At 51.6% G+C, this 13,043-nt stretch overlaps 1 protein-coding gene across 1 annotated transcript; it reads left to right on the forward strand.

The window, feature by feature from the left end:
- The first annotated feature begins 7,284 nt into the window (after positions 1-7,284).
- Positions 7,285-8,103, forward strand: OLIG3 (oligodendrocyte transcription factor 3). The gene has a single exon (XM_047101572.1). The coding sequence runs from the start codon at positions 7,285-7,287 to the stop codon at positions 8,101-8,103; it is 819 nt and encodes a 272-aa protein (XP_046957528.1).
- Positions 8,104-13,043: the final 4,940 nt, after the last annotated feature.

A 13,043-nucleotide genomic window follows, 5' to 3' on the forward strand; every position in this document is an offset into this window, starting at 1 on the left:
GACGTGCTCTCTATTAAAATATTAGAATCAACGGTAACATTTCCCTAAGTATATAAAGTAAACATATATCTGAGGAGGGCTTTCCTACAAACAACTCTATAAAATTCACTCAAAGGTAGAATCAGGATTATGTATTATGATGTAAGGACATGTGCACAGTGTTTTATATGACCTCCTTCTCTTTCTCCCCGCCCCCATTACAAAGTTGTTTTGTTTCCTAACAGTCTACTCCTATTATGAGACTTGCTGTAATAAAATAGGGTAAAAACAAAGTTCCGAAGTATCTAATTGAACTGCATCTGTGAACATAAGTAGTCCAGGATTCTGCTATGTCTCATTACAAAGGTTGTGAAATAATAAAATTTACTAGAGGGAAAAATGTGAATTTAGAAGATTACCAAGTTTCTTTCATCAGTATCTTAAATAATGCCATGTTATGAAAATATGTTAATTTATATTATCTTTTTATGTTGTAAAAATTAACAATTGATGTTTTTACTAAAGTGCTGATAGTACTGAGAATATCATTTCAAAAAAAAAAAGAGAATATCATTTCAGTTGTTGAGCAGGAAACTCAGACTGATCTGCAAGTAAACTATAGGATAAATATCTACAAATTTTGAGTGATAATGTGCTTTCAGCCTGTTTCCTTTCTTCCCACCCTCCCCCCCCACCAAAAAAAAAAAAAAAGATAACAAGATTTGAGGTTTGAATTGTCTGAATAATTGGTCCAATTTTATTATATATTATGATATATGTAAAGATGAAGATACAAATTCGGCCAATATTGTAAATGGTGACAATTTGGTTTTATAAACTTTTACATTCAGTCTGTTACGCAAATAAAATAAAAATACCTATAAATAGAAAAATATAATGAGAAAGGAGCATATATTACATTTTCATTTCTTTTTAGAAGTGATGAAGCAGAGTCTGTCTGGTCCAGACCACAGGTTCCGCATAAAATGAATCAGCCATGGAAATGTTCATTTTTGAAAACTGCCATTTTAACTTTTCAAGATTCAGTAGCAGACGCCTCAATTATCATTTTCTCAAAACAATGTGCATAAATCTGTATTTGTTCGGGGTCAATATAACTTAGTAACTCCAACTCTATTTATGAACAGGTGTGTAATGTTTCCCCCTGTCTTGACTAGCATCGGAAAAATAACATTTCTTTTTATTTAGGACTCCAAGGCTTCAAATAAATATTTTAATGTATTTACACAAATGCACATGTAAGTTTCAGAACATATGTGTATAAATACCTTTAATAAAAAGCAGTGTAAGAAACTGATGACGTAAATATTAACATCTTTTTAATCTTCTGTTGCTCTATACATAGGTTCTTATATTCTGATCTCTTTGTGGCATCCATTCAGTTACACACTTTGTGTATAACCTGAATGTTACTGAACACAAAATGAAAATAACACATATGCTGCATAAGATATTTATATCGAAAATAAACTTCTGTCTCTAAAATAAAACTAAATTCCATAAGCACTTTAGCAAAGAATACAGCAATATGTGTTGAACGTAACTATCTAACTGACTATGCCAAGAAGATGATGCAAAAACTTGCAAAAGCAGAATTTAGTATTGTGTGCTATTTTATAGTAAGATATCAAGCTGCATACAGTGTCTTTAACTATAAAGTCACAAAGAATTAAATTAATAACAATAAGATACTAATACATCATCCACTTAATGCTTCTTAAAGGATTGGGATTAACAGAGCCACACATCCAAAACGTCAGGGCACATGCCAAGAATGTGTGTCTAAGTATGCAAATCTGAATAGAACTCATCAGTCCATGTGATTGATCACCAGTGATATTTACATCAACATAAACATTCCAATCTTAAGGAAAAATGCTTTCAATTTATAGGCTTCCTTCAGGGTTGGAAACTCAGGAGTTTTGGCAACTGAGCAGGTGTTACCAGAAAGGAAAGAAGAAAGAGTACTGAAGTATGCTCACTGACTGAGCGAAATCCTGTAAAGGAAGTCTAGAAGTTCTTACCTCCTTTGACTTAAGGCAGCCTTTCAATAATGAGAATTAGTCTGTAAGTGCTAGCCAGGCTTGCTCCTACACATCATTAAAATCGAACTTCTAGTTCTGCCAACGTATTCACTCGTCTATACACTCACATAATTAGCACTTCATCATTTTATGCTATTCTGGGACTTCCTCAGTTCCTCCAATATCACACCCAACGTTGCAAAAAGCAGTTACTATCACCTCATAAAATTCTGCTGTCCTTCAACGTCTGCTTTTTCCTGTAGGAAAGCCAGATTTTTTTAAAAGACGGGGGGAAAGCGCTAGACAGATCAGTGAATGTTCAAGATACGATGCAAAATATGGGGAGACCCAGAAAACTGAAACACTTTAGTCGGTCTGTCCAGATCCACCCACTCGGGCCCTTCTAGCACCTACTTGATGGTTGGGATTTCCATTTTGTCATCTCCAACCGCAGGGCGCGGAGTTCAGTACTCGCGCCACACTCCAGCACCCGGGACGCGCGGCTGCAAGAGGAGAGAATTCCTGCCTGCCTGAGATTTCTGTTGACGTTAATTTTTATAAAAACTGTTCTCTCTCTCTCTCTCTCTCTCTCTCTCTCTCTCTCTCATTCTCTAAGGGCTTCTTTGATCAACTCAACTGCTTCAATGACCCGCCCCCACTGCTAATGTGGTGAAGTGATTGTTTTACTCAAATACAAAACTACTTTTTGAGAACTTCCTCCGTGCTCAGCTAGTGTTTAGGCTATTCCCCTGGTTGCCCACGACGGAACACCCTTAGGGATGTTTGGGGTTCCCCTTTTGTCGTTTTTGTTTTGGAAGGGGGCCTGGGGTAAAAGGTGAAGCCCACGGGGCAGCCTCCCGCCGTTCGGTCTCGGCCAAAGTTTCCGCCGGTCAAGTTTGAGGCTGGGCGAGCGACGGGAGCTCCTGGACATTGCTGACCCACCGGCTCCGCACAGCGGCCTCCCGGCTGGTCGGCCAGCGCGACCACTGGCCTCCGGACTCCGACGAGGAGTGGGGGGTGCTCTCCGTGGAGCCCAAATCGCCGCGGCCTCGGGCAGAGCCGGCAGCTTCCGGAGAGGAGCTCGGTGGCTGGAGCTGCGGAGCGGTGGGCGCGCCACCGGGCTTAGGGTAAGAGATGCTCCCCGGAGACCTGGGGTGGGGGCCGGAGGTGGGGGGGCGCACAGGAATTGCCTGGAAGCCTCCGGAGGGCGCGGTTCTCCGGCGCGGAGAGCCGGAGCTGCAGAGCTGAGGCTGTGCGCCCCGGGCGCGAGGGGAAGGCCGCGCCGCTCTTCGGACCGGGTCCCCGCGCGCACCCGCTGCCGCCTCGGGTAGTACAAAGTACTCACAGGCTCTGCCGGGAGCAAGACTGAGTGGCGGGAAGCGGCCCGCGCGGGCCTCCGGAAGCACCTGTTGCGGGAGAACGGCCCCCGCCTCCGCGCCGCCCCCGCTGCGCCCCCAGGCTGCGAGGGCGCCGGGTGCGGCCCGAGAGAGCGGGGCCCCGCGCCGCCGCCGGGTCGCTGGCTCCCTCTTCTTGCTTGTTTCAGCCCTCTGAAAGGGCCCCTGGCCAGGGCCAAGGTCACGGCGCGTCTCCGGCTGAGGCCCCTCTGGGCTGCCGCGGCCCCACCGAGCTGCCGCAGCCTCCGCCCAGCGCCGGCTCCCTTACTCCCCCCGCCCCCTGCTCACGCCCGGCGTGAGCGCCGGCAGAGACAGTTCTCTGAAGGAACTCGCGCAGCTCGCCCTTCTAAGTTCCCCGCCTGCTCCTGCTCGGGGCTGGGCGCAGGTTTCGGGTTCACCCTCAGAGTCCAAAGCGACCTCGCTAGGCAAACTCTTGGGGACAGCGCCTGCACAGCCAGTCGGGGCTCCTCTGCCTTTTGCGCCCCGTTGAGTATCAACCCATTTTATGGAGAGCAAAGTTGTGGCTCCTTCGTTCATTCTTCCTCCTCTTGATGTTCATTCCTACAGAATATAGGGAATAGGGAACAAGCCTCCTAGGAGACTCTGGGCCCCTGTAAGGCCTCGCCAGAAGTGCTTGCCGGACTGGGGCCCTGGACCTTGGACCATTTCACATTCACCTGTAGAAGCCTTTTGGGAAAGCGGGGAGGAGAGGGCGCGCGGCGTCCTGGACTGTGGCCGAGGGCCCTCGGCCTGGACACGCAGTTCTGCCAGGTCAGGCAGATCTACCTTCGCGTTGCCGGAGCTATAAACCCGCTAGAGGGGCAGGGGGTCTGTAGGCAGAGGCCCGGGGCCCCTTTCCAGCCTAGCGCAGTTCCCGTCTGAGCTGGTCGCAGGGGCTGCGTCCCCCCACTCGGCGGAAAGGCGGCGCCGAGGAAGAGGGGCTTCTGGTTCGGACTCCCAGAAGCTTGGTGTTGGTCTTTCCAGTCCGAAACTGAGTTTCCAGTTTGTATTTCAAGGCCAGCTTCCCTTTTTCCTTGCCACCTCGATTAACGTGAGAAAATTTTATACCTTGTTTCATATTGCCCACTGAGAAAATTGGAAGTGTTTTTTTTTAATGCTTTTTTTAAAAGCCTTTAGCAGCATAACTTTTTCTACTCCTTCATTTGTCATCAATCGTTCTAACTAGACTTTGCTACTTCCTGAAATAAAAACTGAGTTACAGCATTCTCAGTTTGGACAAGAGAAAGGCCCGAGTCGATGCCCAAGGGTCAGGAAGGTGGTTCAGGAGGCGGCGGGGGCCGGGCCTGTGCACTGGCCCAAAGGCTGGGAAACGTCTTTTCCTCCAGTGTGGGGTTCCCAGGGCTCCCCCGCCGCCCGACGTGAGCAGCAGAGAAGCGCTGGGGGCGGCGGTCTGGACCACGCCTCTCCACCATCACCATCACCTAGGACTGTCCGAATATATGCTGATGTTCTGGAACCCTTTTTCTCATAAGCAGTTCGGTGGATGTCGCTGTCTGAGCTCAAAGGGACGGGTCTGGTGAATTCAGAAACATTTCTTTGGCTTGGATATTAGAAGTGCGTTTGGACAATCAACCTTTCCACATTCCAAATCGAATCATTTGGATTCTTCGTTTTAAAAAATCTGCCTTCTACGGAGGTGGGGGCGGTAGGAGGATAGAAGTCCAGTCTTCAAGGGCCCTAAGGGCCTGGCGTTGAGGAGGGACTCTCGTCCATTTTCTTCTCTTGCAGAGAAGCGAAGTTCAGTGCAGAAAAGCATCCTCTCCAATGTTGCGTCTGCCCATCCTACTGGTACTTGCCAGCGCAGCTTTCGAGGCGAGAGTGCCAGAGAGGCAAAGCCTCGCAGAGCTTACAGACTCCCGGGCTAGGCATGCAACCCTCTCTGTTGGCCGTTCCACTTTGTCCACAAAGTGGAGGCTAAGTGAGGCCTCCTCTACCTTGCTAGTCCCAAAGATATGCACTGACTGCGCCGCGCAGTCCGAGGCCCTGACTGCCGGAGATTCCGGGATTGTTTCGGTTTCACACTTTGCATCCACTCGACTACAACCTGGCACTTGTCTTGGGTTCCTCCGAGCCCAGAGCGTGGCGGCGCCCAGGCTCTTCTAGAGGCCTCCCGCGGGCTCCCGAGGGTTTCTGCTTTCCCGCCCCTCAACTGTTTAGCTAGTCCCATTGACAAAACACAGCAAGGGGGAAGAAAGATCGCGCCGACCTCCGCCCTGGAACCGAAGGTTCCAAACTCCAGGCCTCCTTCCTCTTTATCCCCAGAATCCACCGAGCACTGGCCCGCAGTGCCCACGCGCGCACGCCTACGGGGCTCTCCAGATCCTTTCCCTGCAGAACGCGCGCGCCCACACAAACACACGTTGTTTCTTATTCGACCCTCAGCACCGGCTTTCCCCACCCGGTGGACCCACCGGCCCCAGCCCAGTGGCGCCGAGCTGCAGATACTACCCGCCTCTGCGCGCCAGCTCCCGACCGGGACTGCCCCACCCGCTTCTGTTAGCGCCAGGGTCCGGGGGCTGCGGGGTAGCCCCGGCAGGAACAATCTCTCTGGAGTTCTTGGGAACCCTTCCTATGTCTAACTCCCTCCCTGGCTACTCCGCCACTTTTCCTCCCCTCCCCTTGGTTGGGTTTTTGGTTTTTGTTTTTTTTTTTTTTGTTTTTTTTTTTTTGGTGTTGTTTGTTTGTTTGTTTTCCTCAGGTCCAGGTCTAAGAAGTTAGAGAATTGTGCAAAGCAAATTCTTTCAGTAATCTATTTAAACGAGGGAAAAGAGAGAAAGAAAGAAAGAAGGAGAAAGAAAGAAAGAAAGAGGAAAGGAAAGGAAAGGAAAGAAAAGAAAAGAAAAGAAAAGAAAAGAAAAGAAAAGAAAAGAAAAGAAAAAAGAAAAGAAAAAAGAGAAAAGAAAAGAAAACCCATCCCTATAACAGTGTCGGGGCAAGCCCTTCACCACAAACGGAGGTCCCATTGCAATTAGGCCAGAAGGGCTCAATAAACAAAATGAACACCGTATCAGTGTTTAGGAAAAGAGACCTAATAACCAACCAGTTCAGACAGTGCCCAGCGACACGAGGTCCCCCTCTCCCTCCACCCCCGCGCCCACCCCCTGGCTCGGGGAACCTGCCCTCCAACCGCATCTCTGTCCTTGACACCGTTCCATTAGGACTTCTTTTGCTCACATTCCCCAAAACTTGGGAGTAGCTATGAAGAAAAGAGAATGTTTCAGTTTCTCTCTAGAAACCCGGAGGAATCTCCGACTACTGCCTGGCTCCCTTTCCTTCCGGCGGTTGGTTCCTTAGGTGTGATTTGGTTAGGGAAATTTGGGGGGGGAGGAGGGGGAGGGAAGTTAAAAAAAAAAATCCAGGAAGGAGCGAGCTGGAGCGGTGAGTGTGTCAATCAGAGAGGGTTTTGTGCCTTGGGGCTCCTAGCGGTTCGGAGCAGAGGTGTCCCAGGGCGGCCCCACAATGAATATGAATAGGAATCCTTGCAAAATGGGACAGCAAAGCGCACCGCCCTGAATGACGGCACGTCGTCCTAACCAGCCCAGGATAGATAGGAGGGTTCCTTTTGTCTCTTTTCTCCGCCGCAGCTCTATAAAAGCCCCTCTTTTTCAGCGTGAGGTTAGTCCCAGCAAACACCAACCCGCTGTCCAGGAAACAGCCTAACCGGAGAGAAGGGAGTGGGGAGGGAGAGAGGCGGGGAAAGGCAGTGCCTCAGCTTTTCTTCTCAAGTCTTGCCACTGAGAAGTGGGTCGCTGGGCTGTGCAGATTTTTTTTTTTTTAATTTCAAGATTTTCCTTAATTTCCCACCTAAAGCCTCCCCGCGGTAGGGCCGCATCCCCCGTAATAAAATGAATTCTGATTCGAGCTCTGTCTCCAGCAGAGCTTCATCGCCGGACATGGATGAGATGTATCTGAGGGAACACCACCACCGCCACCACCACCACCAGGAGAGCCGTCTCAACTCGGTCTCCTCCACGCAGGGCGACATGGTGCAGAAGATGCCCGGGGAAAGCCTCTCGCGGGCCGGCGCCAAGGCCACCGGCGAGAGCAGCAAGTACAAAATCAAGAAGCAGCTGTCGGAGCAGGACCTACAGCAGTTGAGGCTGAAGATCAACGGTCGGGAGCGCAAGCGTATGCACGACCTAAACCTCGCCATGGACGGGCTGCGAGAGGTCATGCCCTACGCGCACGGGCCCTCGGTGCGCAAGCTCTCCAAGATCGCCACTCTCCTGCTGGCCAGAAACTACATCCTCATGCTCACCAGCTCCCTGGAGGAGATGAAGAGGTTGGTTGGCGAGATCTACGGGGGCCACCACTCTGCCTTCCACTGCGGGACCGTGGGCCACTCGGCCGGCCACCCCGCGCACGCCGCCAACGCGGTGCACCCCGTGCACCCCATCCTGGGCGGCGCGCTCTCGTCCGGCAACGGCTCGTCGCCGCTGTCCGCCGCCTCGCTGCCGGCCATCGGCACTATTCGACCTCCCCACTCGCTGCTCAAGGCGCCCTCCACGCCGCCCGCGCTGCAGCTGGGCAGCGGCTTCCAGCACTGGGCCGGGCTGCCCTGCCCCTGCACCATCTGCCAGATGCCGCCGCCGCCGCACCTTTCCGCTCTCTCCACGGCCAACATGGCTCGGCTGTCGGCCGAGTCCAAGGACTTGCTCAAGTGAGCAGAGGACGGCCCGGCAGCTGCCCAGGATGAGGGGAGAGAGGCGGGAGGGACTGCAGTGTCGGGCCGGGAGGGGAGAGGGAGGCTGAGCACTCGCTCGGCCGGCGGGAGGGTGAGCGCGGGGTCCCGCGGCCTCCCCCACTCCGTCGGAGATCTCAGACTCCGCTTGACCTCCCGGAGGGAAAGGACCAAAACCAAACTGCAATTTCTAGGTGGTAACGAAGGGGGACTCGAACCAGACTTCGTGTGTTTTGCATGCATGCTTCTTTTCCCCATGCCGCGCCAGTGCTTCTCACTTACATAGGCTCTTGTCAAAACTGCATTTGTTGTGTAAAGACGGGATCGGTGTGGTCAAAAACTTGCGAAGGGACTTTAGAGTTGGCTTTCTCTGGCTCTGTGTTCTCACCTTGGAAAAGACAACATCCCTTTTGTGCAAAAACAGATGTAAATATTTCCTGGGGATGGATGCAATTACGATTGTCACCATCTCTCCGCAGTTGTTTTTCTAGAGACGTTGAGAGAGAGAGAGAGAGAGAGAGAGAGAGAGAAAGAGAGAGAGAGATCAAGACCCAAGTTTTGAATCTCAACCCCGGTCCAGGGCATGACATCTCTTATGTGGGTTTTCCTTAAGACGCAGTGTAGGTCAAAAGAATGCATGCAAGCTTCTAAATGAATCTTCTCGAAACATGTTGTGCAGGCCATGATGCCATTTTCCTTGTAACAAGGATTTATTAGTGAATTCTCCGAAGTATCCATATATCTGTCTGTGGTTGTATGAAATGAAAAAAAGGGGGCAGAGTGCAAAGACCCAAACTCACGCACAAGCGCTTCTTCCCCCACCCCACCCCCTCTGAACTCCATTCCCAAACTCCATCCCAAGGCTGTTCTAGGGGCCAGCTATTGCCAGAGCCTGGGCTCCCTCTACTAGCTTGCCCCATCCCCCCCCCTCCCCCCTTGCTCAGCGATTCTGCATGCGGGGTTGGCTCTCTCTATCATCAGCTTTGAAAAGTTATCATGGTTTGGGGAGGGGTGCCATTTTTATTTTCCTGAACATTTGCTTGAAATATTTTGTTAGGGCCTCAAAGACAATACCTGTCTTTATTTTTTATATATTCTTGATAACTATGATATATTTATTAATAACCAGTGTTTCTGGATGAGATTTCAAATAAAAAAGAACCTTTAAATCCTGGCTTTGCCTTTGCCTAAGATTTTTGAAGACGGGGGTAGTGGGTAAGGAATACGTGGACCCAGTAAGGTGTACCTGGCAGGGGGTGAGAGATTTTGAGTGGGTGGGCAGATACAAAGACTTTTCTCTGGTCTTTCCCAGGTAAAAAGGTCAGATAAATTGGTGTTAATTATTACAACCAGATGTCTTTCAGATAGGAGCATTGTCCACACTGGTAGCCTTGTGATATTTGAGCTCCTTATTTCTCTGCAGTAATCAGGCGCTCATAAACTCAGCAATTGAGATTTTAAAAAAGTAATCTGAAAACCCAGAGTGACAGGAAATGAGAGGCAGTGGCTGCACCGCTGTGTTGACAACTGGCAGGAACGAAGCAGTAAGTTAAGTTCTTTTCACTTTATAGTGGCCGTGTGGCCTTTAAAAAAAAATAAGCAGGTTAAAATCCACTATATGTTTGAAAAGTCCACAAAGAGGGCGTCCTAGAAAATAATCAAGTACCCACACTTCTCCCTGCCCCCTGGGCAGTGGGCCCCGGAGAGAAAGGGAAGGCCACGCCGCTTTGTAAGGTGAGCTCAGGATGAGGCCAACCACTTCTTAAGTCCTAGCATCTGGAAGATTTATAGCAGTAATTCTCCCTTCTTTCCTCCGTTAGATTGCAGGTCTGATTAGATGGAAACATTGGGCATCTTCTACACAAGCGATGGCTAAAACAGGGGTCATTTTAACCAATTCCTTTTCTCTCTTCGTTCCTCACCAATTCCGTAACACTTCCAAATAGTTTGTATAAGCAAAAGTAATCCAGCAAGAGGGTTTTGTGTGTTTGTTTGTGCAGGACACGGAATCAAGTCCTAGTGATGATGACTCCCATGGCAGAAGCCTGTATTTCTCACTAAGGAAAATGGAAACCTGACTGAAATATACCACCTCGGAGTTGGTCTCCGGGTTAGATGTAACATCACCGGCAGCTGGTTGAGGCTCAAACTCCTCTTCAAGAGGGGAAGCTGATGGTTTTCACCGCAGAGCAACAGAGCTGTCTCTCCCCAGGATCCAGCAGGGAGAGCACATCTAGGAATTTTCTGCCCTTTCCTCCCTAGGCTCCCCACTGCCTGCCCTTGGGAGGGCATCTCTGTGGGTCCTGGTTCTACTGAACTCAGTCTCCTCCAACTCCCCCATCCCCTCAAGCTCCCCCACTTCCAGGGAGAAAGACCAAAGTGAGGGTCTCCAGTGGAGGGTGCTTAGTTCCCCTGGTTTTCGGCAGACAAATGGGGGAATAATCGTCTGTTTCCCAAGTGTGATTCATTTCTCTGGGTGAGGAAAGAGCTGTTGAGGATTTATCTGAAACCAACACAAGGCAGCCCTCCAGCCTTTCCGGGTGAGCTTATTATTTAAAAAGGGGAGGGAGGGAGAAGTTTCATCAATCAGGAAAACGACTTTCCCCTGAGCTACTTGCTTCTTTGGAGTCCCGTTTCCAAAGGCCTGGTCTTGGGGGAAGACCACAGCAGCGCTGACCACTGGCTTCGAGATGAGCTTCACCCCTTCTCTAGAGCTGAAGCTTAAAGGAGAAAAGCCACACTCCTTACACCAGGGAATGGTGAATTTTGAGGTGGTGCTGCCTGTCCAATCCCTTTAGATACATCCGGTGGTCAATTTAAAGAGCTGTTAAGGTCTATTTTCGTGGGAAACTACACTCAAGGAACCACCAGGCGAGGGAATCCTATGTTGAATTATCCAACCGAAGCAGGAAGGAGACACTGCTTCCAACGTTGGGAAGTTCCCCTAGCCAGGCTGAACTCCTCTGTTACAAAAACTCCTTTGGGCTAGAGACTGGGAGGAAGGATTCCTTTAAGAACAGGACAGGAACTCACGGAGAAAAATGATTTGAGAGCCAGATTGTTTGGATTTTCTTGATTCTTCGGGAAGAAACATTAGCCACCGGCCTCCAGGGAAAGGTCTTGTCCCCGAGCAAGCTGGTCCGCTTGGGGATGTGACTTTGCAGGCGACTCTTGCCTGCAATTCCCGTTAAAGTCTCGAATTACTGACGCCAACAGCAAAAGTATATGTCCGCCAAGGTGAAAAAAGGTTCTTGACCCGATTTCCCCCCCCTTGTAAATTTGCCGCTTTCTCGAAAGTTCTGAAGTCTAAGGCGGTTTTTAATTCAATCTAGAAACGCGACGAGGATTCCTTCATTCCAGAATAAACGTTGCTTCGCATTTAAAAGAACAGCGAAATGAAATCCTCGTGGGCGGTGATAGCTTGAGGAGTCCTGCAATCTATAAAAGCCTCGCGGGGCTTTAAGCAGGTGGCCGAACTTTAAGGGCGGGAGAAAGTCACATTTAGAAAGGGAAAGCATGCCAGCTTTAGCTGGGTACAGTAGAACTCTATTTCTAAGGAACACAGCTCCCTCCCCAAGGTTCTGGGACCTTGGGTTTATATCTCCAGGAAGGGCTGGGGGAGGCGGCCCAAGGTTTCCTAACTCCTACAGGAAGAGGACTTGGGCGTCTTCAAACTTTTTTTTCCCCCTAAGTAGCTGGGTCAAGCGAAGTTTCATAGCCTCCACTGACACCCTTAGCAGAAATTGCAAAAGCCCGGATTCTCTGAGCGTCTCGCTCAGCCAACAAGATTTAACTGCCTCTCCAGGTCTCTTCTGGGAACTCTGGGCCCCACTCTCGGCCTCCCACCTCCCGTCTGAAGGGTGGACTCCCAACCTGCGCCCCCCGCTCCCGCCTCTCTGCCGCCCTTGGGCGCTGGGGACAGGCCTCGGGGCCTGGGCACCGGTGGAACCTCGGCGACCCCGTGGGCGCCCCAGCAGAAGCTCAGCCTCACCCCTCCCCGGCTCTGGAGGTACCCAGAGCTGCAGGAGTTAGTCCCTGGCTCGCAAGGTCCCAGTCCCTGCATCTCTCCCTCGGACCCTTGTCGTCCCGAGGCCCGAGGCCACCCCACGCCCGCGGCTCTCGGCCGGAGCAGGAAAGGGGAGTAGTGAAGAGGGGACGTCGGGGCCAGGCGCCGACCTAGGCCGCCGGGGAGGTGGGCGGCTCCTGGTTAGCTCGCCCGGGAGCTCAGCTAGAGCAGGAGGCGCGGCAGAAGGGCGCTGGAAGTGTCCTCGGAGAGAAGTGGGCCGAGGTGGGGCGGCAGGTGAACTAGACGCACCCTCTTCTTCCGCCTGCTTCTCCGCAAACCCGCAGGAGAATGGGCGTCCCTACCTCTCCACCTCGCAGTTTCTGAGCCTCTCCTGTACCCACTTCCCTGACAAGCAGGGTTTGGGAGGAGCCCAAACCGGAAGGTTCAGGTCTACGGCATCGCTTTTTAGTGGTGTGTCCGTTTTCAGTGAACCCTTCCCGGGGAGGCGAGGTCGCCGGGCTGCGAGGGGGCCAGCGAGGGTGGGTGCGGGGAAGGGCGCGGGGAAGAGGGCGAGAGCAGTGGCGACCTCCGGACCCGCTCGGGGCCAGACTCCCGCGGTGCCACCCACCCGCTGGGCGCGTGGCCCCTCCCTCCGCGCTCCTGCACCGGGTGGCGATGAGCCACGAGCCCAGCCGGCGTCAGGGCCCCGCGCTGCAGAAACTGTCCCGGAACTTTGCATCAGGTTCTGGGGCCTCACGCAGAAGGGGTCGGCGCCGAGACTACAGCTTGTTCAGGTTGGGGCCTCGTCTCGTGGGAAGTGACAGTCCTCGCGCCCTGACCTCCGACTCTGGCAGGCTGAGGGAGCCGAGGGCACAGGTAACAAAAGGCAGATAAACGAGGGAGGGACGTCGCCGAGC

The sequence above is a fragment of the Lynx rufus genome, unplaced genomic scaffold (assembly GCF_022079265.1).
Source record: "Lynx rufus isolate CCGP_SWC_20201006 ecotype Redwood Valley unplaced genomic scaffold, mLynRuf1.p SCAF_6, whole genome shotgun sequence".
In the NCBI taxonomy this organism is placed as follows: domain Eukaryota; kingdom Metazoa; phylum Chordata; class Mammalia; order Carnivora; family Felidae; genus Lynx; species Lynx rufus.